The sequence below is a fragment of the Microcebus murinus genome, chromosome 11 (assembly GCF_040939455.1).
Source record: "Microcebus murinus isolate Inina chromosome 11, M.murinus_Inina_mat1.0, whole genome shotgun sequence".
NCBI classification, from domain to species: Eukaryota; Metazoa; Chordata; class Mammalia; order Primates; family Cheirogaleidae; genus Microcebus; species Microcebus murinus.
The window spans coordinates 47,695,426-47,717,597 of NC_134114.1; the positions used below are offsets into that span (position 1 = coordinate 47,695,426).

The 22,172-nt window shown below is 34.6% G+C and overlaps 1 protein-coding gene across 11 annotated transcripts in view; it reads left to right on the forward strand.

Annotated features, from left to right (window-relative positions):
- ERBIN (erbb2 interacting protein) overlaps positions 1 to 22,172 on the forward strand; it is a 138,166-nt gene that overhangs the window by 48,063 nt on the left and 67,931 nt on the right. For all 11 annotated transcript variants that reach the window (XM_020289998.2, XM_076008057.1, XM_076008058.1 and 8 more), the window contains 3 exons: positions 6,391 to 6,438; positions 9,920 to 10,117; positions 11,956 to 12,073. In XM_020289998.2, the coding sequence (XP_020145587.1) occupies positions 9,929 to 10,117; positions 11,956 to 12,073 (307 nt within the window). In that variant the 5' untranslated portion in view covers positions 6,391 to 6,438; positions 9,920 to 9,928. The remainder of the gene's footprint in view (positions 1 to 6,390; positions 6,439 to 9,919; positions 10,118 to 11,955; positions 12,074 to 22,172) is intronic.

The window sequence follows — 22,172 nt, forward strand, 5'->3', positions numbered from 1 at the left end:
AGAAGTAGAATATAGACAATAGCCCAAAAAGTAGGAGTAAATGTATGTATATTCTTTTATAGTAGTTACATTATATGTGAAGAGATGTAATAGCATTTGAGGATGGACTATGATGAATGAAGAATGTATATTATAAATTCTAGAGCAATCAGAGAAAAGTAGTATAGCTAAAAGTCCATAGAAGGAGATAAAATAGAGTTAAAAAAATTTCATTAGGAGGTAGGAAAAGAGGAACAAAGGATAGTAGAATATAAATAATAATGTGATATAGCCTTAAGTTCTGCCACAGCAGTAATTATATTAAACATAAAAGGTCTAAGTCTACCTCAGATTGGACTAAAAAATAAAAAAAGCAGGACCCAAACATATGCTTCCTACAAATGGATACTTTAAATATAAAGACAAATTTGGATAAAAGTAATAGATAGAAAAAGATATACCATATTAATACTAAACAAAAGAAAAGCTCCTATGGCTGTGTCGATATCAGGCAAAATATAAAAGACAAGGATTATTAGGAGGAAAAAAAAAATCTCATAATGGTAAGAGGATTCATTCATCAAGAAGATAGAAGTACCCTAAATGTGTATTCATTTTATAACAGAGCTTCAAAATACACGAAATAAAAATAGACAAAATGAGAAATAGACAAATTTACAACTATAGAGATTTTAATACTTTTCAGTACTTTATATGAAAAGAATGCCATAAATTGGTAAGAGTATAGAAGATTTGGGAACAAAGCTGTCAGCCAGTTTACCTGATTGATATTTATAAAACACTATACCCAAGAGACACAAAATGTGACATTTAAGGTACACATGGCGCAGTAACCAAGATAGATATTATCTGGGGCCATTGAAAGCCTTAACATATTTCAAAGGCTTGAAATGATAATACTATGTTCTTGACTGCAGTGGAATTAAGTTAGAAATCAGGGGCAATGAGATTTCACACTGAGTAGATCACCAAATATTTTGAAATTAAGAAATTCTGAATAATCCTTAGGTAAAAGAATAAATCAAATGGGAAATTAGAAAACATTTTAAACAAATTCAACAAAAGACAACACATAAATTATTAAGTGCAGCTAAAGTAGTGCTCAGAGAATTTAGAGTTTTAAATTTTAATGAAGTAAGAATTAATAACAATTACATAAGTTTTGCCTTAAGAAGACAGAACAAGATAAAATAAGCAAAAGGCAGCAAATACAGAGGGAAAAAGTACAAATCAATGAAATAGAAACCATACCATAAGACAATGAACAAAATATAACATTTCCTCTTTGAAAAAAATCAATACAATTGATAAATCTCTAGCCAAGATTAGGGGAAAAAACACAGATTACCAATATCAGGAATAATGTGGGGCAGGGTGGGGTATACAGTTTCTATAGCTATTGAAAGGATAAAAAGGAAATACTATTTAAAACTTTTGTTTTAGTTATTTTAAAACCAGTTGTTTTAGTTATCTATTACAGGTGTTAAGGATCTCTCCAACACTTAAAACAACAGCAGTTTATTATTTCTCTGAATTTTTTGAATCAGCATGTGGTCTTTTATCCCAGGCTTCTTTATTACCTAATGTTCTCAGTGTAGCATTCAAATTTAAAAGTATTCAAAGAAGGTAAGCTTTGTGAATCTTGAGGCATAGGCACTGTTACTTGCCTAATAAAATTTCCATCCCATTGAATTGGTATAAGCAGTTCACAATGCCAGCCCAGATTCATGGGGTGGGGAAATAGATTCCATCTCTTGATTTTGGGTGGTGTTAACAAATTGTGGCCATGTTTTTCAGTTTACAGTGGTTAAGTCAGAAACAATGAAGAGTCTGAGATTTTACCCTACTTACAAACTGAAAAGTTAACCCTTCCAGACAAGACCTCTAGATTATAGATAGATTATTGGTTACTGCAAAAACAGCTACTAGAGCAGTGTTTTGTGTCAGTTCTCTGAGCCTTAATCTCCATAGGGTGACAAAGTAAGGGTCAGATGATACCTGCACATGCACTAGTGTGGTAACAGAAGAACCCCAGATTAGGAAACCTGATCTTATTTTGGACCACTGGAGTATAAGCAAGTCTTTTCTGGAGAGGGGAAGGTGGACTGGCGTAGTCATGCTAAGCATTATTATCCTGGAATGTCTCTTTATACAGACATCTTAAGTCAGCTGTAAATGACATTGCTCGGAAGATCCACACACCATGCAGAAATATGAGATGATTATGGAGAATTTTCTTCCAACACACTATACTCTCTATTACAGTAATTTACATTCCTCCCATATACAAAATTTGGTCACTGTCTTCTCCAAAAGTCTTATACCCTTAGAGGATAAAGCTTGAAAATCTGAATCTGTCTCATCATCAAAATGAGGTCCAGGTAAGGATGAGGCTCCTCAATGTCATTTGTAATTAGAGAAGTGCAAAATAAAAACAATGAGGTGCTTCTCTACACCCACTACATAGGCTAAAATTAAGGAAGACTAAAAATACCAAGTGTTGATGAAGTCGTTATTGGAATTCTCATTGCTTAGGGTGTTAAGTTACCACTTTGTAAAATGATAGTTTTTAATAGAATTAAATATACTTATAGATTATGACCCACCAATTTCATTTCCATGTACTTACCCATGAAAACTGAAGCCTCATAACACTTATCTACAAATATCATAATATTTTTATTCAGGGCAGGTTACCTTGGTGAGGGGGTTAACTGGAAAAGGGCAAGTGTGAACCTTCTAGGATGATGGAAATAGTATGTGTTTTGGTTCCTGTTGGTTACACGGTTGTAGACATTTGGTATCTATATCTTAGAATGTGTTCATTTCATTATGTAAATTATATCCAAAAATATAAAAATGGAAATTTCTACAAATGTGGGGTACTTCTCAGTAACTTCAGTATATATGTCTGCCACTTCATTGCACAGTAATTTTTTAGACATGTTTAGGCTAACCGTGGTTCGATATAAAAGTTTTTAATAGTGTTCATATCGAAGAAAATGTCAACTTGCTACTTGATTAGTATTAGGCTAATGGGGCCAGACATTGATGTTGGTCTTCTAGCTATAAGTGTGATTTAGCTACAGTATCTTCCTCACTTCTTGTATGTGCTGTAGGCACATCATCACATTATGTATATTCAGTTTTTGACTGTTGTCTTTCAGAATTATTCCTACATTTTATAATTGTTTCATTATGTAAGTTTAAAGTCTTACTCTTACCTTCCTATTCTTATTTTTATATTACTATTTTAATTGTTTACTATTTGTGTAATTTTCAGTAATGAGCTAATAATGTCCATAAAATGCCCCAGAACTAAGCACATATATACCAAATACAGATTGGCAACCACTGTGATAATCATGATTAAACTAAATGATCTTGTACAACCCCTAAATACCACCTAATAGGTGTGGGCATGCCTGAGGAGCCTTTGTTTTAATTAAATGAAATACTGTACAAACATAAGATTTCTCTTAAATCTAGACAACTTGTGATCTCTTTAAATAAATAGAGTATAATGTGCTATATTTTAAAAATCTTTATAGTGGTTTTACTTTTCAGTTTTTTTATTTCTTTTATTACTTTTCAGTTTTTATAGTAGTTCTCAAACTGGGACTTTAGTCAAAATAATCCTCAGTAGAGGATGGGGAGGGCTAAATGATGGTAGCTTTGGTATAGATGAATTGGGATTGACTGATTATTGTTGAAACTGTGTGTTAAAGAATCACATGGACATTTTATTTAAGATAAAGAATATTGAGTTTTATATTAACTCACTAAATCAGAATCTCTAGGAAAAGGGTATAGTAATCCCTAATTTTAAAAAATATCCTGAGTGGATTTTATTTAGCTAGTTATATATATAGTTCCACCCAAGTTTTGTTTTGTTTTCTTGCAGCTTTTTTATTGGTGGGTGGTTTTGCTAGGGCTATCTACGTATGGTTGCCCAAATCCTATTTATAAAAATTTATCAATGAGCTCTTCTTTTTCTCTACTAGATTATTCCTATCTGCCTACAAATCCACTGTTGTGTTTCTTGAGTCATATCCTGTTCTAGCAGCTGCTTTATTTTTCTAATGTCCTTTATAGCAAAACTACCCTAGTTGTCTATATTTTTGCTGTGTCTAGTTCTTCTGTTCTTTTTTGAATCCCCTTCAAATAGTGTTTTGCCCCACCACTAAAAGCAATCTTGTCAAGGTGAACAGTGACCTTTACATTAATACATAATGGCAATTCTAAGTCCTCATTAAGAGAGTTGGTAATTCCTTCTTCCTTGAAACATCACTTGGCTTTTAGAATATCACACTTTTTTGGGTTTTTCTCTTGTTTCACTTGACTGCTTCTCTTGACTGTCCTTTGCTGGTTCTGTTTCTTCTTTCTGGCCCCTAATTTTTTAATGTGTTGGGGCTCAGTCATTGGCCTTGTTCTCTTTTCTGTCTACCCTCCTGTCCCTGGTGATTTCATCTAATTTCATTGCTTTAAATATCACCTATAAGCAGATGACTTTCAAATTTATTAATATATCCTGAGCTTAGATCTCTTCCCACAATCTGAATGCCCATATCCAGCTGCCTACTCAGTATTCCACTCGAATAGCCTTAAGGTATTTCAAATTGAAGTTTCTAAACACAAACATCTCATCTCTCTTCTCTCCACCTTGCTCCTGTTGCTCCTACCATGGTCTTATTCCATTTCAGTTTACTGGCGGCTCCGTTCTACCAGACTGTCACATCTGTGGAAATAGTATGAAGGATAGAAGATTCAGTGGCCATCTTTGCTTGTTATACACACAGGCATTTTTGTGTGTGTGTGCCATACAGAATTTGAGAATTCTTAGAGAAATTTAAACAACTCAGTAGTCTCAAACCATTTAGCATAGGGACAGATAGTTTCATATTTAGGACAACTCTGAAATTTTGAAAGATATTTTCAAATATTCTGAATTTAAAAAAAAAGGATTATTTATTATGTAAGCATAGACTTTTCATTAAGTCCATTGTTTTGGGCTTTTAGGCTGCCTCACTTTGAAATGTATTAGCTACAAGTACAGAAAACCTACCAGTGGTTTAAGCAAATAAAGGGATTTAGTTTTCTCACAGGCCAAGAAATCCAAAAGTAGGTTGTGGTTAGCATTGGTAGGTACAGCTGCTCAGCATGCTGTTTGAGACCCCTAACATGTTCTATCTTTTTCTTGTCAGCCTTATTTATTGGTGGGTTTTTAATCCTCATGCTTGTTGACTTATGGATGGTTGTTGCAACACTAGCCATCATGTATAGATTCAAAACTAGAAAAATGGGCCGGGCGCGGTGGCTCACGCCTGTAATCCTAGCTCTTGGGAGGCCGAGACGGGCGGATTGCTCAAGGTCAGGAGTTCAAAACCAGCCTGAGCAAGACCCCGTCTCTACTATAAATAGAAAGAAATTAATTGGCCAACTGATATATATATATAAAAAATTAGCCGGGCATGGTGGCACATGCCTGTAGTCCCAGCTACTCGGGAGGCTGAGGCAGAAGGATCGCTCGAGCCCAGGAGTTTGAGGTTGCTGTGAGCTAGGCTAACGCCACGGCACTTACTCTAGCCTGGGCAACAAAGTGAGACTCTGTCTCAAAAAAAAAAAAAAAAAAAAAAAACTAGAAAAATGGAGAGTGATGATGTCAGACACAATTGTTCCCATATATCAGGAAAGCAAATGCTTTCCCAGAATTAGCCTCCATTCCACTCCCAAAGCAGCCTTCAGAGTATAAGACTTTGATCTTCATTGTGTCACCTATCCCCTGTCCACCCCTCCAGGCCTGGAAAGTACAAAAGTGCATATTGAGCTGGGCCCATTACCGTCCTGAAAAGTCAAGATTCTTAAAAGGAAAAATAAATCCCATACATAATTAACTTTAACAGTACCTGCCACATAGAACCATCAAAAACTACTAAATTTAAATATAATTAGTGATTAACATTTATTTGCACCGAAAAGTTTTTGTTATTTCAGTACATTTAAAAAACTGGCATTTTAGTGGTACGTGAAAGGGCTTACTTATTTATTTATTTTTCCTTTTTCTGTTTGCCACTTTCTCTCTGGATAAGAAAGCGTATTATTTTTATATAGATGAAGGCTCTCAATAGTTTACAAATGTATGAACAATCCACTTGTTAAAAAGCTTGACATTTACTTAGAATCTAGCAAATTTGTGTATGTATGCACATCCACCCATTTTGTTTTTAAGAAGCTAATATTTTGTTTGACTGGTATATTTTCAGTTTACAATGGTCAGTTCCTGAGAATTTTAATTTAGCTTTTGTTATATATTAGAAATTAAAAGAGGTGTTCCTTACAGTCATAAAGATCCATTTTTGTTAATTTTGGTTCTCTCTTTGTTTTCCATAGAATGTTGGCTCAATTAAGAAACATCAGGGAGATAAATTCAACCCAGGGGTAAGTAGCTTTAATTTCTTTTGACAGAAAGTTTTGGCTTATCATTGTGCCTATTTTCTGGGTTGACTCTGTCCTTCCATTGTGATGAGAAGATTGTTATGTTTACTGTGTTGCTTCTGATTTATAAAGTGTTTCTTCCTTATCACATCCCTAAAATTCAGCTATGTTTATCAGTTCCTGTTCAGACCAGGTTAGGCTTTCTCCTTTTTGGATTACTTTCTTTTTTTTTTTTTTTTTTTTTTTTTTTTGAGACAGAGTCTCACTTTGTTGCCCAGGCTAGAGTGAGTGCCCTGGCGTCAGCCTAGCTCACAGCAACCTCAAACTCCTGGGCTCAAGCAATTCTTCTGCCTCAGCCTCCCAAGTAGCTGGGACTACAGGCATGTGCCACCATGCCTGGCTAATTTTTTCTATAAATATTAGTTGGCCAATTAATTTCTTTCTATTTATAGTAGAGACGGGTCTCGTTCTTGCTCAGACTGGTTTTGAACTTCTGACCTCTAGCAATTCGCCCGCCTTGGCCCCCCAGAATGCTAGGACTACAGCCCGGCCTGGATTACTTTCTAGTATCATTGTCTAAGGGAAGATCTCTTTGGGTATTGTTACTTATTTACTTTTCTTTCATGATAGTACTTTTCTTCTCTGTCCTCAAGGATTAAGGTCTCCCTCCTTTTTTAGCAATCAGCAGTTTTTCGTTTACACTACTTCCATCTGCAGGCCTCTTTTGAATAGGGGTCCATTTTTATATTGGCTCTGGATTCCCAATGAATTTCATCTGAACTGCTCTCTTCACAGCATCTGTCCACAGGAGGTTTCCCTTTGAGATGTAAACTCTGTGCAGCTTCCTAGAGCCAAGCATCTAATCTTCCTTTTCTAAATTTATTGACCTTTCTGAGAAATTCTACAATTTCTTTTTTTCTGCAACATAATTAGCTCTACAGAAAAATCTTTCCCATTCTTAGGTGTGCTTCTGACTCACTATCAGTTGTATTCTTAAAATATGTAGAACAGGAAATTTTGTATTCATTTTTGGAATTTAAAAAATGATCTAATAAGCACACAAGTATAAAACTAAATTCCCCTTTAGCAATTAAAATCTTATTAGATGAACTGTTTTATTCTTTTCAGTTAAACATGCTTTTATGTAACTATAGATTGTTCATAATATTTGATAAACATTTTTGGATATTTATTTGTTGACAAAGATTTTAGATGGAAACATTTGATGTTTAGCATCTTAGTTTCTTTTTGTAAATCCTGAAGGAAAAGTATGTAACAAAGACCTACTCAAACCTTAATTGCTTTGAGAATCTTAATTCAAGTATATATTATTCTATATTGAGAAGCAGTATGAAAGAGCAGTAGTCCCAGCTACTTGGAAGGCTGAGGTAGGAGGATCTCTTGAGCTCAAGAGTTTTAGACCAGTCTGGGCAATATTGTAAGACCCCTGCCTCTCAGTTTCTTTATGGAAAAATGGGGATGATAGCATGTATCTTAGAAAGTTGTAATGAGGATGAAATGAGAATATGGGTATAGTTTATCTAAAGAACTAAGTGGCATGCCTGGCACAGAGTGATTGAGAATAATCAAATTTTTAAAAAGATTGCAAGGGAAATACTTATCCTGCTCATTGTCAAACACTTTAAAAATAGCATATAATTTGAAGTAATAAGAGTTAGAAAATATAGAAGCAGTGCCTTGTGGATCCATATTGCAACCTGAGGCAAAAGGAAAAATCATTAATACTGATCCTGTCTTTATTTAAACATTATTTGATGTTTTATTTACCCATGTGTTGACCCGAATAACTGAGGTAAAAATCTAAATCAACAGAGGTTTTGTTAAGCCAAGATTTTGAGGATGCAAACGTGTCAGTTATTTATTTGGGTCAACGCATGGATTATTTTTCAGTAGTTTGTATTTTTTAAAAAATATGTTGTATTAGAATGCTATATTTGTCTTGATTGCTGAGTTTTTTTGCTGTCTCTTTATATTTTGTGCCTGAGACCTCAGTGGTTTTAACCTGGTGTTTGTCCTGATTAGATGTAATACAATACTTTTTTTTTTTTTTTTTTTTTTTGAGACTGATCTCACTTTGTCACTAAGGCAGTGGTGCAATAATAGCTCACTGCAACCTCAAACTCCTGGGCTCAAGCAGTCTTCCTGCTTTACCTTCTGGAGTAGCTGAGACTACAGGTGTGTACCACCACACCCCATTATTTATTTATTTATTTATTTTTGGAAGGGATGAGGTCTCCATGTGTTGTCCAGGCTGGTATCAAACTTCTGGCCTCAAGCCATTCTCCCACCTCAGCCTCCCAAAGTGCTAGGATTACAGGTGTGAGCCATCATGCCTGGCCTAATAACTATATTAATAGAGTCTCCTGCCTAGGATAAGAATTGATAATTTTACATACAAAAAATTCATAGCACTACTTATTCTCATTTATTGAGGTGGGTCTCTTTTTGCTAATACAATCTTAGCCTAGTTGGAATTAACCTATGTACCTACATTATATACTTAATAAAATTGGCCTTCAGAATTTTTACTAATTCAGAATTGTCCTTTTCCCTCACTTACTTTATTTGAACAAGTTTATGATTCAGTGTGTAACCTTAAACACACTTAAGACTATAAGCTCTTTAGAAAAACTATAAGGCCAATATTTAATTGATACAAAATATACTTGGGGTAGGTGGGAATTTTCATGTGGGAGAATCATAGGAAAATTAAAAATGGTTATTGATCCCCAATGGCTGGTTATAAAGAACTGACAACATCTATGCCTTCCTATTTCCTACTAAAACTGCACATAATCAAGTTCTTCGTTAAGAAACAGAGGCTGGGCATAGTGGCTCATGCCTGTAATCCTAGCACTCTGGGAGGGCAAGGTAGGAGGATTGCTTGAACTCAGAAGTTCGAAACCAGCCTGAGAGAGAGTGAGACCCTGTCTCTACTAAAAATAGAAAAAATTATCTGGGCTTGGTGGCCTGTGCGTATAGTCCCAGCTATTCAGGAGGCTGAGGCAGGAGAATCAGTTGAGGTTGCTGTGAGTTAGGCTGACGCCATAGGCACTGTAGCCTGGGCACAGAGAAGAGACTCTGTCTCCAAAAAAGAGAAAGAAACATAGAAGTCTTAGAGCCAGGACTTAAAGAAAAATCTTTGTTATGCTAGAGGGTTTTTTGTTGTTGTTATTGAGAACTAAGAAGCAAATTCACAAATCAGTGTTTTTGTAGAAGTATGTAAATGGTTACTTTACAGATTGTTTTGTAAGTACTAAAGTGCTTGAGTTTAATTTGAAATCCAGTAGATAGAAATGTGGGTATTCAAGCAATGTTAAATGGGTTCCACTGGATGCATGTAGTGTCAGGAAAGGTGTTGTTTATCTGTGACATGAATGGTGATAAACTGGAATAATTTGTTCTGAAAAATTGTTATGATGTATTTGTTTTAATTACACTTATTTTTATTTGAATATTGCAGTATCTAAAAATGACTACAAAACGAAGTTTGTTTGTGCGGTTGGTACCATGTCGCTGTCTACGAGGGGAAGAGGAGACTGTCACTACTCTTGATTATTCTCATTGCAGTTTGGAACAGGTTCCCAAAGAGATTTTTACTTTTGAAAAAACTTTGGAGGAGCTCTATTTAGATGCTAATCAGATTGAAGAACTTCCAAAGGTATGCTAGTTCTTTCAAGAATTACCTTTGGTTATTTTTATACCTAGAAATACAGTATTCCTAATATTGACATATATAAGTGTGTGCTGTTTCAATTTTTTGGTTTAATTTTATCTTGAAGTATGCAGCACAATTCAAATTTTTAAAAATAGATTTTAAAAATCTTTATCTCTTCAAGTTAATTGCTTGAATACTTGTGCAAATAACTTAAAATTTTGTATTTAATTCCCGTCGTATTAGGTAGATAACGAGACTACACAATTTCTGGAGCCAGTAAATTTAATTAGACAAAGAAATAATGTTATCTTTTTCTACTTTTCATAAAATATTAATGTACATTGTCATAATTGAGGGTAATTGTCCTTTTAGTTACAACCATAATTTTATTGTTAAACAGCTCTTTAGAGATTGTACAGGTATTCCTGTTTTTCTCCATTTACAATTTGTTTGGAAAGGTTTTGGAGGACTTTTGTTTCTGAAATGTAGTAACAACTGGAAGGAGAAAGTTGGTTTATTGCTGTGAAACACTCTCTCAAATTATCACCTTGTTTCTTTACTACAATTTTTTCAGCACTTTTTTCTTCTTAAATCTCAGTCCCTCATTATCTTCTACCCAATTTCATGTGTTTTGTTTATTGTAAATTCAAGCTACAATAGCTTTAATTTAATTGTTTGAATATTTGGCCACCCAGGCAACAGTGTTTTGAAATTCTAGGTGGAGACCTATTGGTGGCTTATAAAATCAATTTAGTGTATGTGGCCAGCATTGTGAAAAAGTGAACTGTACATTTGGATTGCAAGAATTAGAAGACAAAAATATAGGAAACTAAATTACATTCGAGTTTTTAAATAAGGAATAATTTTAGTGTCTCAATGTGTCCCATACAATATGTAGGGTATACTTGTACCAAAACATTATTTGTTGTTTATCTGAAATTCAAATTTAATTGGACATTCTGTATTTAATCTGGCAACCTTAACTATAAAAGAATATAGGATGTGTTGCTTATAGCCATTGTTTCATGAAATATTTGTTTTAAATTTTTGTGTGTTTATACACATACTGGATGGCAGTGCACAAAAGGCTTTTTTTCTGACGGCCAGTAGTAAAAACATTTTGAAAGCCACTGCTATCGTAGGTTATTTTATAGAGAAATCTGTATAGGAATGTGGATAAAACATTAAATGTTGCTGGTTCCATATTTATGAACTCCTTACTTAGGTTGTGGTAGGGTGCTTTGTAATTTACTCTTCTCCCTTATGTTTTCTTCATTCAGCAAGTAACTTATCTTCCTTAGCTAGTTCTCTTAGAGAAAATAGAGGAAACCCAGATTAGTGTTCTTGTCTAATCACAAGTGTGGTCTTGGTCTGAGAGCTGTGTTGAAAGACTGAGGCTGCTTTAACAGTGCAAATAGCTGAATCATTTATGTCTTTTATCATACCTAACAATTTTACATTTTTGGAAGAATGCTTATCTTAATAAGGCTTTCATTTTGGAATGCTAATTTTGAGTTGCTTGAAAGATAAGTTCCAGAGTTCACCATATTTAACAGCCACTTATTTTTTGACTAACTAAATAGAGCATACAACCATATACTTATTCTCACTAAGTGCCTTTTACCTAAGGTATAAATATGAAGATGTAAATTATTCGGAGTGGTTCAGTTGTACTCAGATCCATAATAGTATAACCAGAACAATGAGAGATCTTGCCTGGTATTAGTGTAGGTATAACTTATTCAGTTTTAATACAACTAATATTTATTTGTGTAAAAGTTAGTACATGGAATATTTAAGGAAATATATAATCAAAATTCTTTCCTCACTTTTTTCAATAGCAACTTTTTAACTGTCAGTCTCTACACAAACTGAGTTTGCCTGACAATGATTTAACAACGTTACCAGCATCCATTGCAAATCTTATTAATCTCAGGGAACTGGATGTCAGCAAGAATGGTAAGATCTTTTTCCCCTGATTTTTTTGTACTTGGAAACATGTTTCATTATTAAGATTTCTATTGAGTTTTCACAAAGAGAAATGCAAAAATAAAAAGTCAAATTGTAATGTATTATACTAGCTTTGGCTAAGAATAAAATATACTGTTTTATGTATATATAAAGGCATTTTTCCACTTAAAGATTTTGTAACCTGTTTCATTATAAAATATAATAAAATTTTATATTACAGTTCTGGTGTGTAATTTGTTTATAAAATCAGTGATAGGTTAAAGTAGGTGGAGAATAAGTATACATTTTTACATTGTTATTAACTATAGTCACCATGTTGTATAATATATCTCTTATACTTATTTCTCCTAACTGAAATTTGGTACCCTTTGAACAACATAATCCGATCCTCCATCCCTGCCTCCCCCTCACCCCAACCACCATTCTACTCTCTGCTTCTGTGAGTTTGCCTTTTTAAAATTCCATATATAAGTGAGTGCATGTGGTATTTTTCTTTCTGTTCTTTTCTTATTTCACTTAACATAATATCCTGCAGGTTCATCCATGATGTTGCAAATGACAAGATTTTCTTTTTTTTTTTTTAAAGGCTGTGTATTTATTGTGTATACATACCACATTTCCTTTATTCGTTCATCAGTTGATATACACTTAGGTTGATTCTATATCTTGGCTATTGTGAATAATGCTGCATAAATATGGGAGTGTAGATATCTCTTCAACATACTGATTTTGTTTCCTTTGATACATATCCAGTAGTGGTATTGCTGGATCCTGTGGTAGTTCTGTTTTTAAGTTTTTGAGGAACCTCCATACTATTTTCCATGATGGCTGTACTAATTTACATCCCACCAACAGTGTGCAAGGGTTTCCCTTTCTCCACGTCCTCACCTGCACTTATCTTTTGTCTTTTTGATAATATTCGTTTTAACAAGTGTGAAGTAGTATCTCACTGTGGATTTAATTTGCATTTTCCTGGTGATTAGCAATGTTGAACATTTTTTTCATGTACGTGTTGGTCATTTTTGTGTTGTCTTTTGAGAAATACCTATTCAGGTCCTTTGCCCATTTTTAAATTGGGTTACTTGATGTTTTGCTTTTGAGTTTTTTGAGTTCCTTGTATATTTTGGATATTGACCCTTTATCAGATGTATAGCTTGCAGACATTTTCTCCCATTCCATAGGTTGTTTCTTCAACTTTGTTGATTGTTTCCTTGGCCGTGCAGGAGATTTTTAGCTTGGTACAATTCCATTCAGCTATTTTTGCTTTTATTGCCTGTGCTTTTGGGGTCATATCCAAAAAATCATTGCCCAGACCATTGCCAAGATTCAGAATGTCATGGAGCTTTTCCTCATTTTCTTCCAGTAGTTTTATAGTTTCTGGTATATATTTAAGTCTTTAATACATTTTGAGTTGATTTTCATGTATGGTGTAAGATAAGGGTCTAATTTTATTCTTCTGCATGTGGATATCCAATTGGCTCAACACCGTATTTATTGAAGAGACTGTCCTTTACTCACTGTGTGTTCATGGTACCTTTGTTGAAAATCAATTGACCAAAATGCATTCATGGATTTATTTCTGGGCACTCTATTCTGTTTTATTGGTCTGTCTCTGTTTTACCATGCTGATTTGATGACTATAGCTTTTTAGTGTATTTTGAAGCCAGGTAGTGTGATGCCTGCAGTTTTGTTCCTTTTGTTCAACATTGCTTTGGGTATTCAGAGTGTGGTTACATATGACTTTTAGGGTTTTTTTTTGTTGTTTTTTTTTTATTTCTGTGAGAGATGTTGTTGGAATTCTTTTTTTGTTTTTCAGACATAGTCTCACTCTGTTGCATGGGCCAGAATGCCGTGGCATCAGCCCAGCTCACGGCACCCTCAAACTCCCGGGCTCAAGCTATTCTCTTGCTTCAGCCTCCCAAGTAAAGCTGGGACTACAGACATGTGCCACTATGCCTTGCTAATTTTTCCTATTTTTCATAGAGATGAGGGTCTTGCTCTTGTTCAGGCTGGTCTCAAACTCCTGAGCTTAAGCAGTTCCTCCCACCTCGGCCTCCCAGAGTGCTAGGATTACAGGTGTGAGCCACTTCACCTAGCCTTGTTGTTGGAATTTTAATAGGGATTGCATTGAACCTGTAGACCACTTTGGGTGATGTGGACATTTTAACAATATTGATTTTTTTTTTCCAATCCATGGACACAGGATATCTTTCCATTTATTTTTACTTCTTCCATTTCTTTCTTCAAATATTTTATAGGCCAGGTGCAATGGCTCATGCCTGTAATTCTAGCACTTTGGGAGGCTAAGGCAGGAGGATTGTTTATGGCTATGGGCTCGAGACTAGCCTGAACAACATATGAGACCCTGTCTCTACAAAAAATACAAAAATTAGCCAGGTGTGCTGGCTTACTCCAGTATTCTCAGTTACTGGGTAGGCTGAGGTGAGAGGATCACTTGAGACCAGGAGTTTGAGGCAACAGAGTAAGACCCTCTCTCCAAAAAAAACAACAAAAAAATTTGTCAGTGTATGAGTCTTTTCTTTGGCATGTTCCACAAATGGGATTTTTTTTTCTTAATTTTGTTTTGGGATAGTTTGTTGTTAGGATATAAAAATGCTGCTGATTTTTGTAAGTTGATTTTGTACCCTGCAACCTACTGAGTTTATTAGTTGTGAAAGTTTTTTGGTGGAGTCTTTAGGGTTTTCTATATATAAGATCATGTCTGCAAACAGGGACAGTTTAACTTCTCCCATTCTAATTTGGATGCCTTTTATTTCTTTTCCTAATTGCTCTTGGTAGGACTTCCAGTACTATGTTGAATAGAAGTGGCAAGAATGAGCAACCCTTTTTAAGCTGGGGCAGGGGGTACTTTCTGTAACTGGATGAAAGCACCTCTCAGCCTTGAACATTAAAACAAAAAGAATGGACATCCTTGTCTTGTTCTTCATCTTAGAGGAAAAGCTTTCAACTTTTCATTGTTAAGTATGATGTTAGCTGTGGGGTTGTCATATATGGCCTTTATTGTGTTGAGGTATATTCTGTCTATATCTGATTTGCTTAGAGTTTATTACGAAAGGATGTTGAATTTTATCAACTGCTTTTCCTGCATTTATTAATTTTTTCCCATCATTCTGTTAATGTGGTATATCACATTTATAGATTTGCATATGTTGAAATTATTAACAAAACTAAGCGATCTTGTTTAATTTGTTTAGTTTGATACATATTGAGAAAAGTGTGGAAGATACATTCTAAAATATCAAGTCCTTACCTCAGAGGGAGAGAGAAATCAGCTTTTGAAATTTTTACAGTAAGCATGTATTTCTTTTATAATTACAAAACTGAAAGAATTACTTGAGGATAAATTTTAAATGCTCTCCTAAAGATAGAACTTTTAATAAACACAAAATGTTAAGTCATAGCTAAGTAATTCTATATAAAATTTGGACAAAATCTTTATAAGCAAGTCCCACCAAGTTAGTACAGTAGTGCCAGTAGATACATAGTAATCATATTCCATAGCCCTTAGTTCCAAAACCATTCTTTGTCCTAATGATATATGAGTATTCAGAAGTAATCCTTTACTATGTCAATTCTCCTAAATATCAGGACTTATTATGGCCATTTAGCCTATTAAAAGTCATCCTGTTCTCATAATTAACAACCGATTAATCAGGTGATGTATATATATGTATGGCATGAGTTCTGTTCATTTACCAAAGCCTAGTTATCTTAGTTGTGGCAGTGCATATCAGGCCGTTAAATTGTATGTTTTATAGGATAATGATCAAATCAACACTTTAATTTTAAGGAATAAATCTGTTTTAAGATTTATGATTTACTCATTCATTTGGGTTAAGGTGACATTTATAGTGATTAGTGCCCTGCTGGCTTTCAGTTCTCAGTAACCAATAAATTTTAGCTTTAAAAGTAGTACTGTATTTTATTTTACCCTTTGTTATTGAGTAATTAACTTTAGAGTTCTTTGTGTTTAATAAATGTATAATTTTATTTTATTTAGGTTAGATTCATTCATAGTAATGTCCTACTTTTTATCTACCTTATTTTTAAAATTTCATACTCAAATTAAAAACCTACATAAAAGGTGAAAGAACACCCATGGCTTCACCAGTTGTTGGTATTTTACCACATTTGTCTTATTTCTGTTTTTCATATACATAAATTTAAATATGTCCAGGAAAATGATGTATACATGTTATCGCTTAAATGCAATTTCTTTTTGCTAAACCTGTTTAAATTTAAGTTACACACATCATGAACTTCACCCCTAAATATTGGAATATGGGTCCCCTAAGAATAAGGAAATCTCTGTAAATAACCATAACGTCATTATCACTCTTGAGAAATTTGACATTACATTTCCCCGGTTGCCTAATAATACCCTAATTAGCTCTTGAACCTCCTCTCCATTTTGCCCTTTTCAAGTTAAAGATCAAAACTTGTAGTTGTCTCTTTAGTCTTTTCATTTTTAAAATTTTTATTGATTGATTGATTGAGACACAGTCCTGGTCTGTCTCCCCGGCTAGAGTTCATCTTTTTCATTACATTGCCATTTTTATTTTTTTTTTTATTTTTTTACTTTTTTTTTTTTTTTTTGAGACAGAGTCTCGCTTTGTTGCCCAGGCTAGTGTGAGTGCCGTGGCGTCAGCCTAGCTCACAGCAACCTCAAACTCCTGGGCTCGAGCGATCCTTCTGTCTCAGCCTCCCGAGTAGCTGGGACTACAGGCATGTGCCACCATGCCCGGCTAATTTTTTATATATATATCAGTTGGCCAATTAGTTTCTTTCTATTTATAGTAGAGACGGGGTCTCGCTCTTGCTCAGGCTGGTTTCGAACTCCTGACCTCGAGCAATCCGCCCGCCTCGGCCTCCCAGAGAGCTAGGATTACAGGCGTGAGCCACCGCGCCCGGCCAATTGCCATTTTTAAAGAGTTTGGATCAGTTGGTTTTTGATTTGTGTGACTTTTCCTCTTATAATCTTATTCAGGTTAAATAAGTGTCCACTATTTGAAGTTCTTCTTAAGGGCAGTGGGAAATTTGTGTTTCCATCCCTAGTGGTTACTATGTAGTGCCGTGTGTTTCCTGATAAATTCCAAAGTAAATGAACTTATTACCATCGTATCTCTACATATGCTGATAGATAAGTTAATCCAAAGTATTATAGAATTTCTGAATTATTGTGACTTTAGAAGTCATCAATTCTATCCTCTCATCCCCAAAGGGGTATCTTTTTGACTTTTTGGTCTTTTAAAATGAGAAATGTTAAAGTATAAGTAAAGAGCCTTGAGATAATTTGGGTATTACTGAGAAAATTGTATACATCTGGAATTATATGTATCTAGTAAACTTTGCTGCCAGCTTTCATGGTATAGAAATATAACTTGGCTCAATAATGAAAATATTTGCATATATCCTCCTGAAAATGGATTAACCTCAGGTTTATTGCTTTAAAATGAGAATGACAGAAGTATAGCTTATGTTCTAATGCTACAGCATTAGATTAATATCGTAGGCTTTCATATGATGTCTTAAAGAATTACATGTGTTAGAGTTAAGGCAACCTATTAGACTGCAGAGTATCTCTTTTTTTTTTATCTCACTGGCTTTAGCAGTTCCTTATTGCTTCTACTATATTGAAAACCTGCTTTAAACAATTCTTTTAGCCTGTGAGTGTTTTTGAGGAGTTGGAGATATTTTTATGTGATCAAAAATTTAGGATAAGAATACTTAAGTGTTCTTCCTAGAGGAAGAATGAAATTACTTATTGCTACCAATAAATCTTACAGTTTATTTTGACTAGAAATATCAAACTGATCTATTTTTGTCTTTCAGGTCATTGCTCACATAGAAAGGACTATATGTATTCCTTAAGTTGCAGAATCAGTTTTTTGCCTTTTGCTTGCTCCTTGTGTTTTTTTCTCTTTTCAGTCTAGAACTGATGTCTAAATGAAATTGCACTTCATTGTTGAGCTAAGCTAGCTAAAGAATACAAGAGAGTATGATAGTGTCAAACTGTTCCTGCTTCTTGGAAAGGAAAAAAAATTAAAGAAAATTAATTGTTTAAAAAAATTAAAAAAGAAAAAGTAAAAAAAATTAGTGTCAGAACTGTTACCTTGCATAATACAAATTCTAGTAACTCTAATTCCTAATCCTATATTTATCATGATAACTCATTTTACTTTTAGAGAGCTATGGTCATTGTAATTAGCCTATAATATTTAACCCTAATATGTATGCCTTAACAAGTCTACTTTATTGAGAAAAAGAACATAGCATACATATTAGGTTGATATGACTGGTTTTGAGAAATTTAAATTTTGTTACTTTTGATTAGGTGATAAATTGCTTAAGAGAAAATGAGTACATTGAGGTGAATGCAGTATTTATCGTATTTTGAAATTATTAACATTTTATTTAGTGTTCAGATGACCACTGTGATAGAGATGAATAAAAGTTTCATCTTATATTCTGAGTAAGAAAATTGAAATACACCCTGTAGTTTTTCTCTGTTATAACATCTGATCATATTAAATCTTGAATAAGATGCTATAAACTTATATATAAGTTCTAGTGTTTTCTCTTTTTTAGGTGTTTATATCATTTCATTGTAATGATATTTGAGTCTACCTTATTAATATGCTAGGTATAATTTTCAGATTCATTAGTGGTTCTACCCTGTTTGGAAGGAAGCAAGAAACATGTGGCATACTTTATTATTAATAATTTCAGCAAGCTGTATTTATCTATTAATAAGAGCACTTGCTTTAGGATTTTGTCTTTTAGACTGTCATAATTTCTCATCTTTTATATAGTTCTTCCAGTATTTTTCAAATGGCCAGGTACTGTGGTTTAGTGACTTAAACACTTATTTAGGAATTTAAAAAAACATGCTCTGTTCTTTGCTTCTGTTTATTAGTCCTGTTGTTATATTGGGGAATTTAATCTAAGTCTCAATTAGTCCATATATAATACTATCAAGATTGCCCATTCCTTGTCAGCCTCATGACATTACTGAATGCATTAAATGGACTGATCCAGGAAGTACATAAGTTTAATGTACTAGTATTTGTATGTATTTATTTATTAAGTAATTCAGTTTTTTCCTCATTTACAGTCAGTGATAAAACTGGGATGTTAATTTATGAGTCTTAATTTGCTCTTCCCTTTCTTTTTAAAAGTTTTTGTTTTCTGTAAGCTTTTTAAAGACATAAAAAGTTCTCCAAGCTGCTATCCCAAGCTATTGCAAATAGCAGCCAGTATTAGAGAAATGTTCTTCTGTTTCATTCAAATGGCTTGTCTTCTAGAGAAGATTGAGATGATGATTAAAGACATTCTTTCGAAGTTATTGATAGGGAAAGCCCATTAGGAAGGGGAGATACTCAAAGATGTAGGTTCAGTTTTAGACCACCACAATAAAGTGAATATTGCTATAAAGCAAATGTTGCAATAAAGCAAGTCACATGGCATTTTTGGTTTTCTAAGCATATAAAAGTTATGTTTACATGACACTGCAGTCTCTTAAGTGTGCAGTAGCATTATGTAAGTCTAGAAAACAATGTACATAATTTTAAAATACTTTATTGCTTAAAAAAAATGACAGTCATCTGAGCCTTCAGCAAATTATAATCTTTTTGCTTGGTGGTCTTGCCTCAACGTTGATGGGTGCTGACTGATCAGGATGGTGGTTGTTGGAGGTTGGAGTGGCTGTGGCAATTTCTTAAAACAAGGCAACAATGAAGTTTGCTGCATTGGTTGACTCTTCTTTTCATGAAAGATTTCTCTGTAGCATGAGATACTTGATAGCATTTTACTCACAGTAGAACTCCTTTCAAAATTGAAATCACTTCTCTCAAACCACTGCTCACAAATCACTTCTCTCTGCCACTGCTTTGTCAACTAAGTTTATATAATACTCTAAATTCTTTGTGGTCATTTCAACAGTGTTAACAGGATGAGCATAATGACTCAACGCCTGTAATCCTAGTACTTTGGGAGGCCAAGGCAGGAAGATCACTTGAGGCCCAGAGTTCAAAACCAGCCTGGGCAACAAAGCAAGACCCCTTTCTCTACAAAAGATTAAAAAATTAGCCAGGTGTGTCCCAGCTCTTAGGGAGGCTGAGGTGAGAGGACTGATTGAGGCCAGGGGTTCAAGGCTGCAGTGAGCTATGATGGTGCCACTGCATTCCAACCTGGGTGACAGAGTGAGACCCTGTCTCTATTTAAACAAAATAAAACAAAACAAAAAAACAATGTTGTTAATGTTGTTGCTGTGAGCTAGGCTGACACCATGGCACTCACTCTAACCTGGGCAACAAAGTGAGACTCTGTCTCAAAAAAAAAACAAAAACAAAAACCAGTGTTAACAGCATCTTTACCAACAGTAGATTCCATCTCAAGAAACCAATTTCTTTGCTCATCCATAAGAAGCAACTCATCTGTTAGTTTTATCATAACATTGTAGCACTTAGTCACATCTTCAGGCTCCACTTCTAATGGTCTTCTCTTGCTATTTATAGCTCTTTTGCAGTGATTTCCTTACTGAAATCTTGAACTCCTCAAAGTCATCCATAAGGATTGGAATCAACTTCATCCCACCTCTGTTAATGTTGATATTTTGACCTCATTCCATGAATCATGAATGTTCTTAATGGCATCTAGAAGAGTGAATCTTTTTCAGAAGGTTTTCAATGTACTTTGCCCAAATCCATCAGAGGACTTACTATCTATGGTAGCTATAGCCTTACAAAATATTTCTTTAGTGATAAGACTTGAAAGTTGAAATTACTCCTTGACCCATTGGCAGCAGAATGGTTGTTATGTTACCAGGCATGAAAATGACATTAATCTCCTTCTACATCTCCATCAGAGCTCTTGGGTGACTAGGTGCATTGTCAATGAGCAGTAATATTTTGAAAGGAATGTTTTTCTGATCAGATGATCTTAACAGTGGGCTTAAACTATTCAGTAAACCATGCTGTTAAGAGTTGTGCTGTCATCTAGGCTTTGTTATTCCATTTATAGAGCACTGGCTGAGTAGATCTAGCATAATTCTTAAAGGTCTTAGGATTTTTAGAATGGTAACAGTTATTTTAGCTAAATGTTCTAGCTAACTTGCTGCATCATTTCCATTAGCTCTTCCTGCTTCACCTTATACTTTCATGTTATTGAGACAGCTTTTTTCTTTAAACTTTATGAACCAACCTCTGCTACCTTTAAACTTTTCTTCTGTAGCTGCTTCATCTCACTCATTCTTGTGTTCACTGGAGTAGCACTTTATTTACTTACTTATTAGAGACAGGGTCTTACTCTGTGTCACCCAGGCTGGGTTGCAGTGGTGTAATCATAGCTCACTGTAACTTCAGACTCTTGGGCTCAAGCATCTGCCTGCTTTAGCCCCCTGAGTAGCTAATACTACAGGCAGTGGCTACCATACCCAGCTAATATTTTTTTTTATTTTTTGTAGAGACCAAAGTCTCACTATGTTGCCCACACTGGTCTTGAACTCCTGGCCTCAAGCAATACTCTCACCTTGGCCTCCCAGAGTGCTGGGATTATACATGTGAGCCACCAGTTCCCAGCATGGAGTAGCACTTTAAATTTTCTTTAAGAACTTTTCCTTTGCATTCACCACTTGGCTGACTAGCCCATGAGGCCTACCTTTTGGCCTATCTCTGCTTTTGACATGCCTTTCTCAGTAAGCTTAATAATTTCTAGCTCTTGATGTAAAGTGAGTGACGTGGGACTCTTCCTTTCACTCAAACACTTAGAGGCCATCGTAGGGTTAATTGGCATAATTTCAGTATTGTTTAGTCTCTGGGAATAGGCGGCCCACCCTGAGGCGAGGTAGAGAAGTCAGGAGAGGAAGACTGGATTGGCCAACTGGTAGATTAGTTGGAACACACAAATTTATCATTTAGGTTCACTGTCTTATATGGGTAAGGTGTGTGGTACCCCAAAACAATTAAAATAGTAATACCGAATATCACTGATTGTAGGTCATCATAACAGGTATAAAAATAATGAAAAGGTTTTGAAATATTGCTTGAATTACCAAAATGTGACAGAG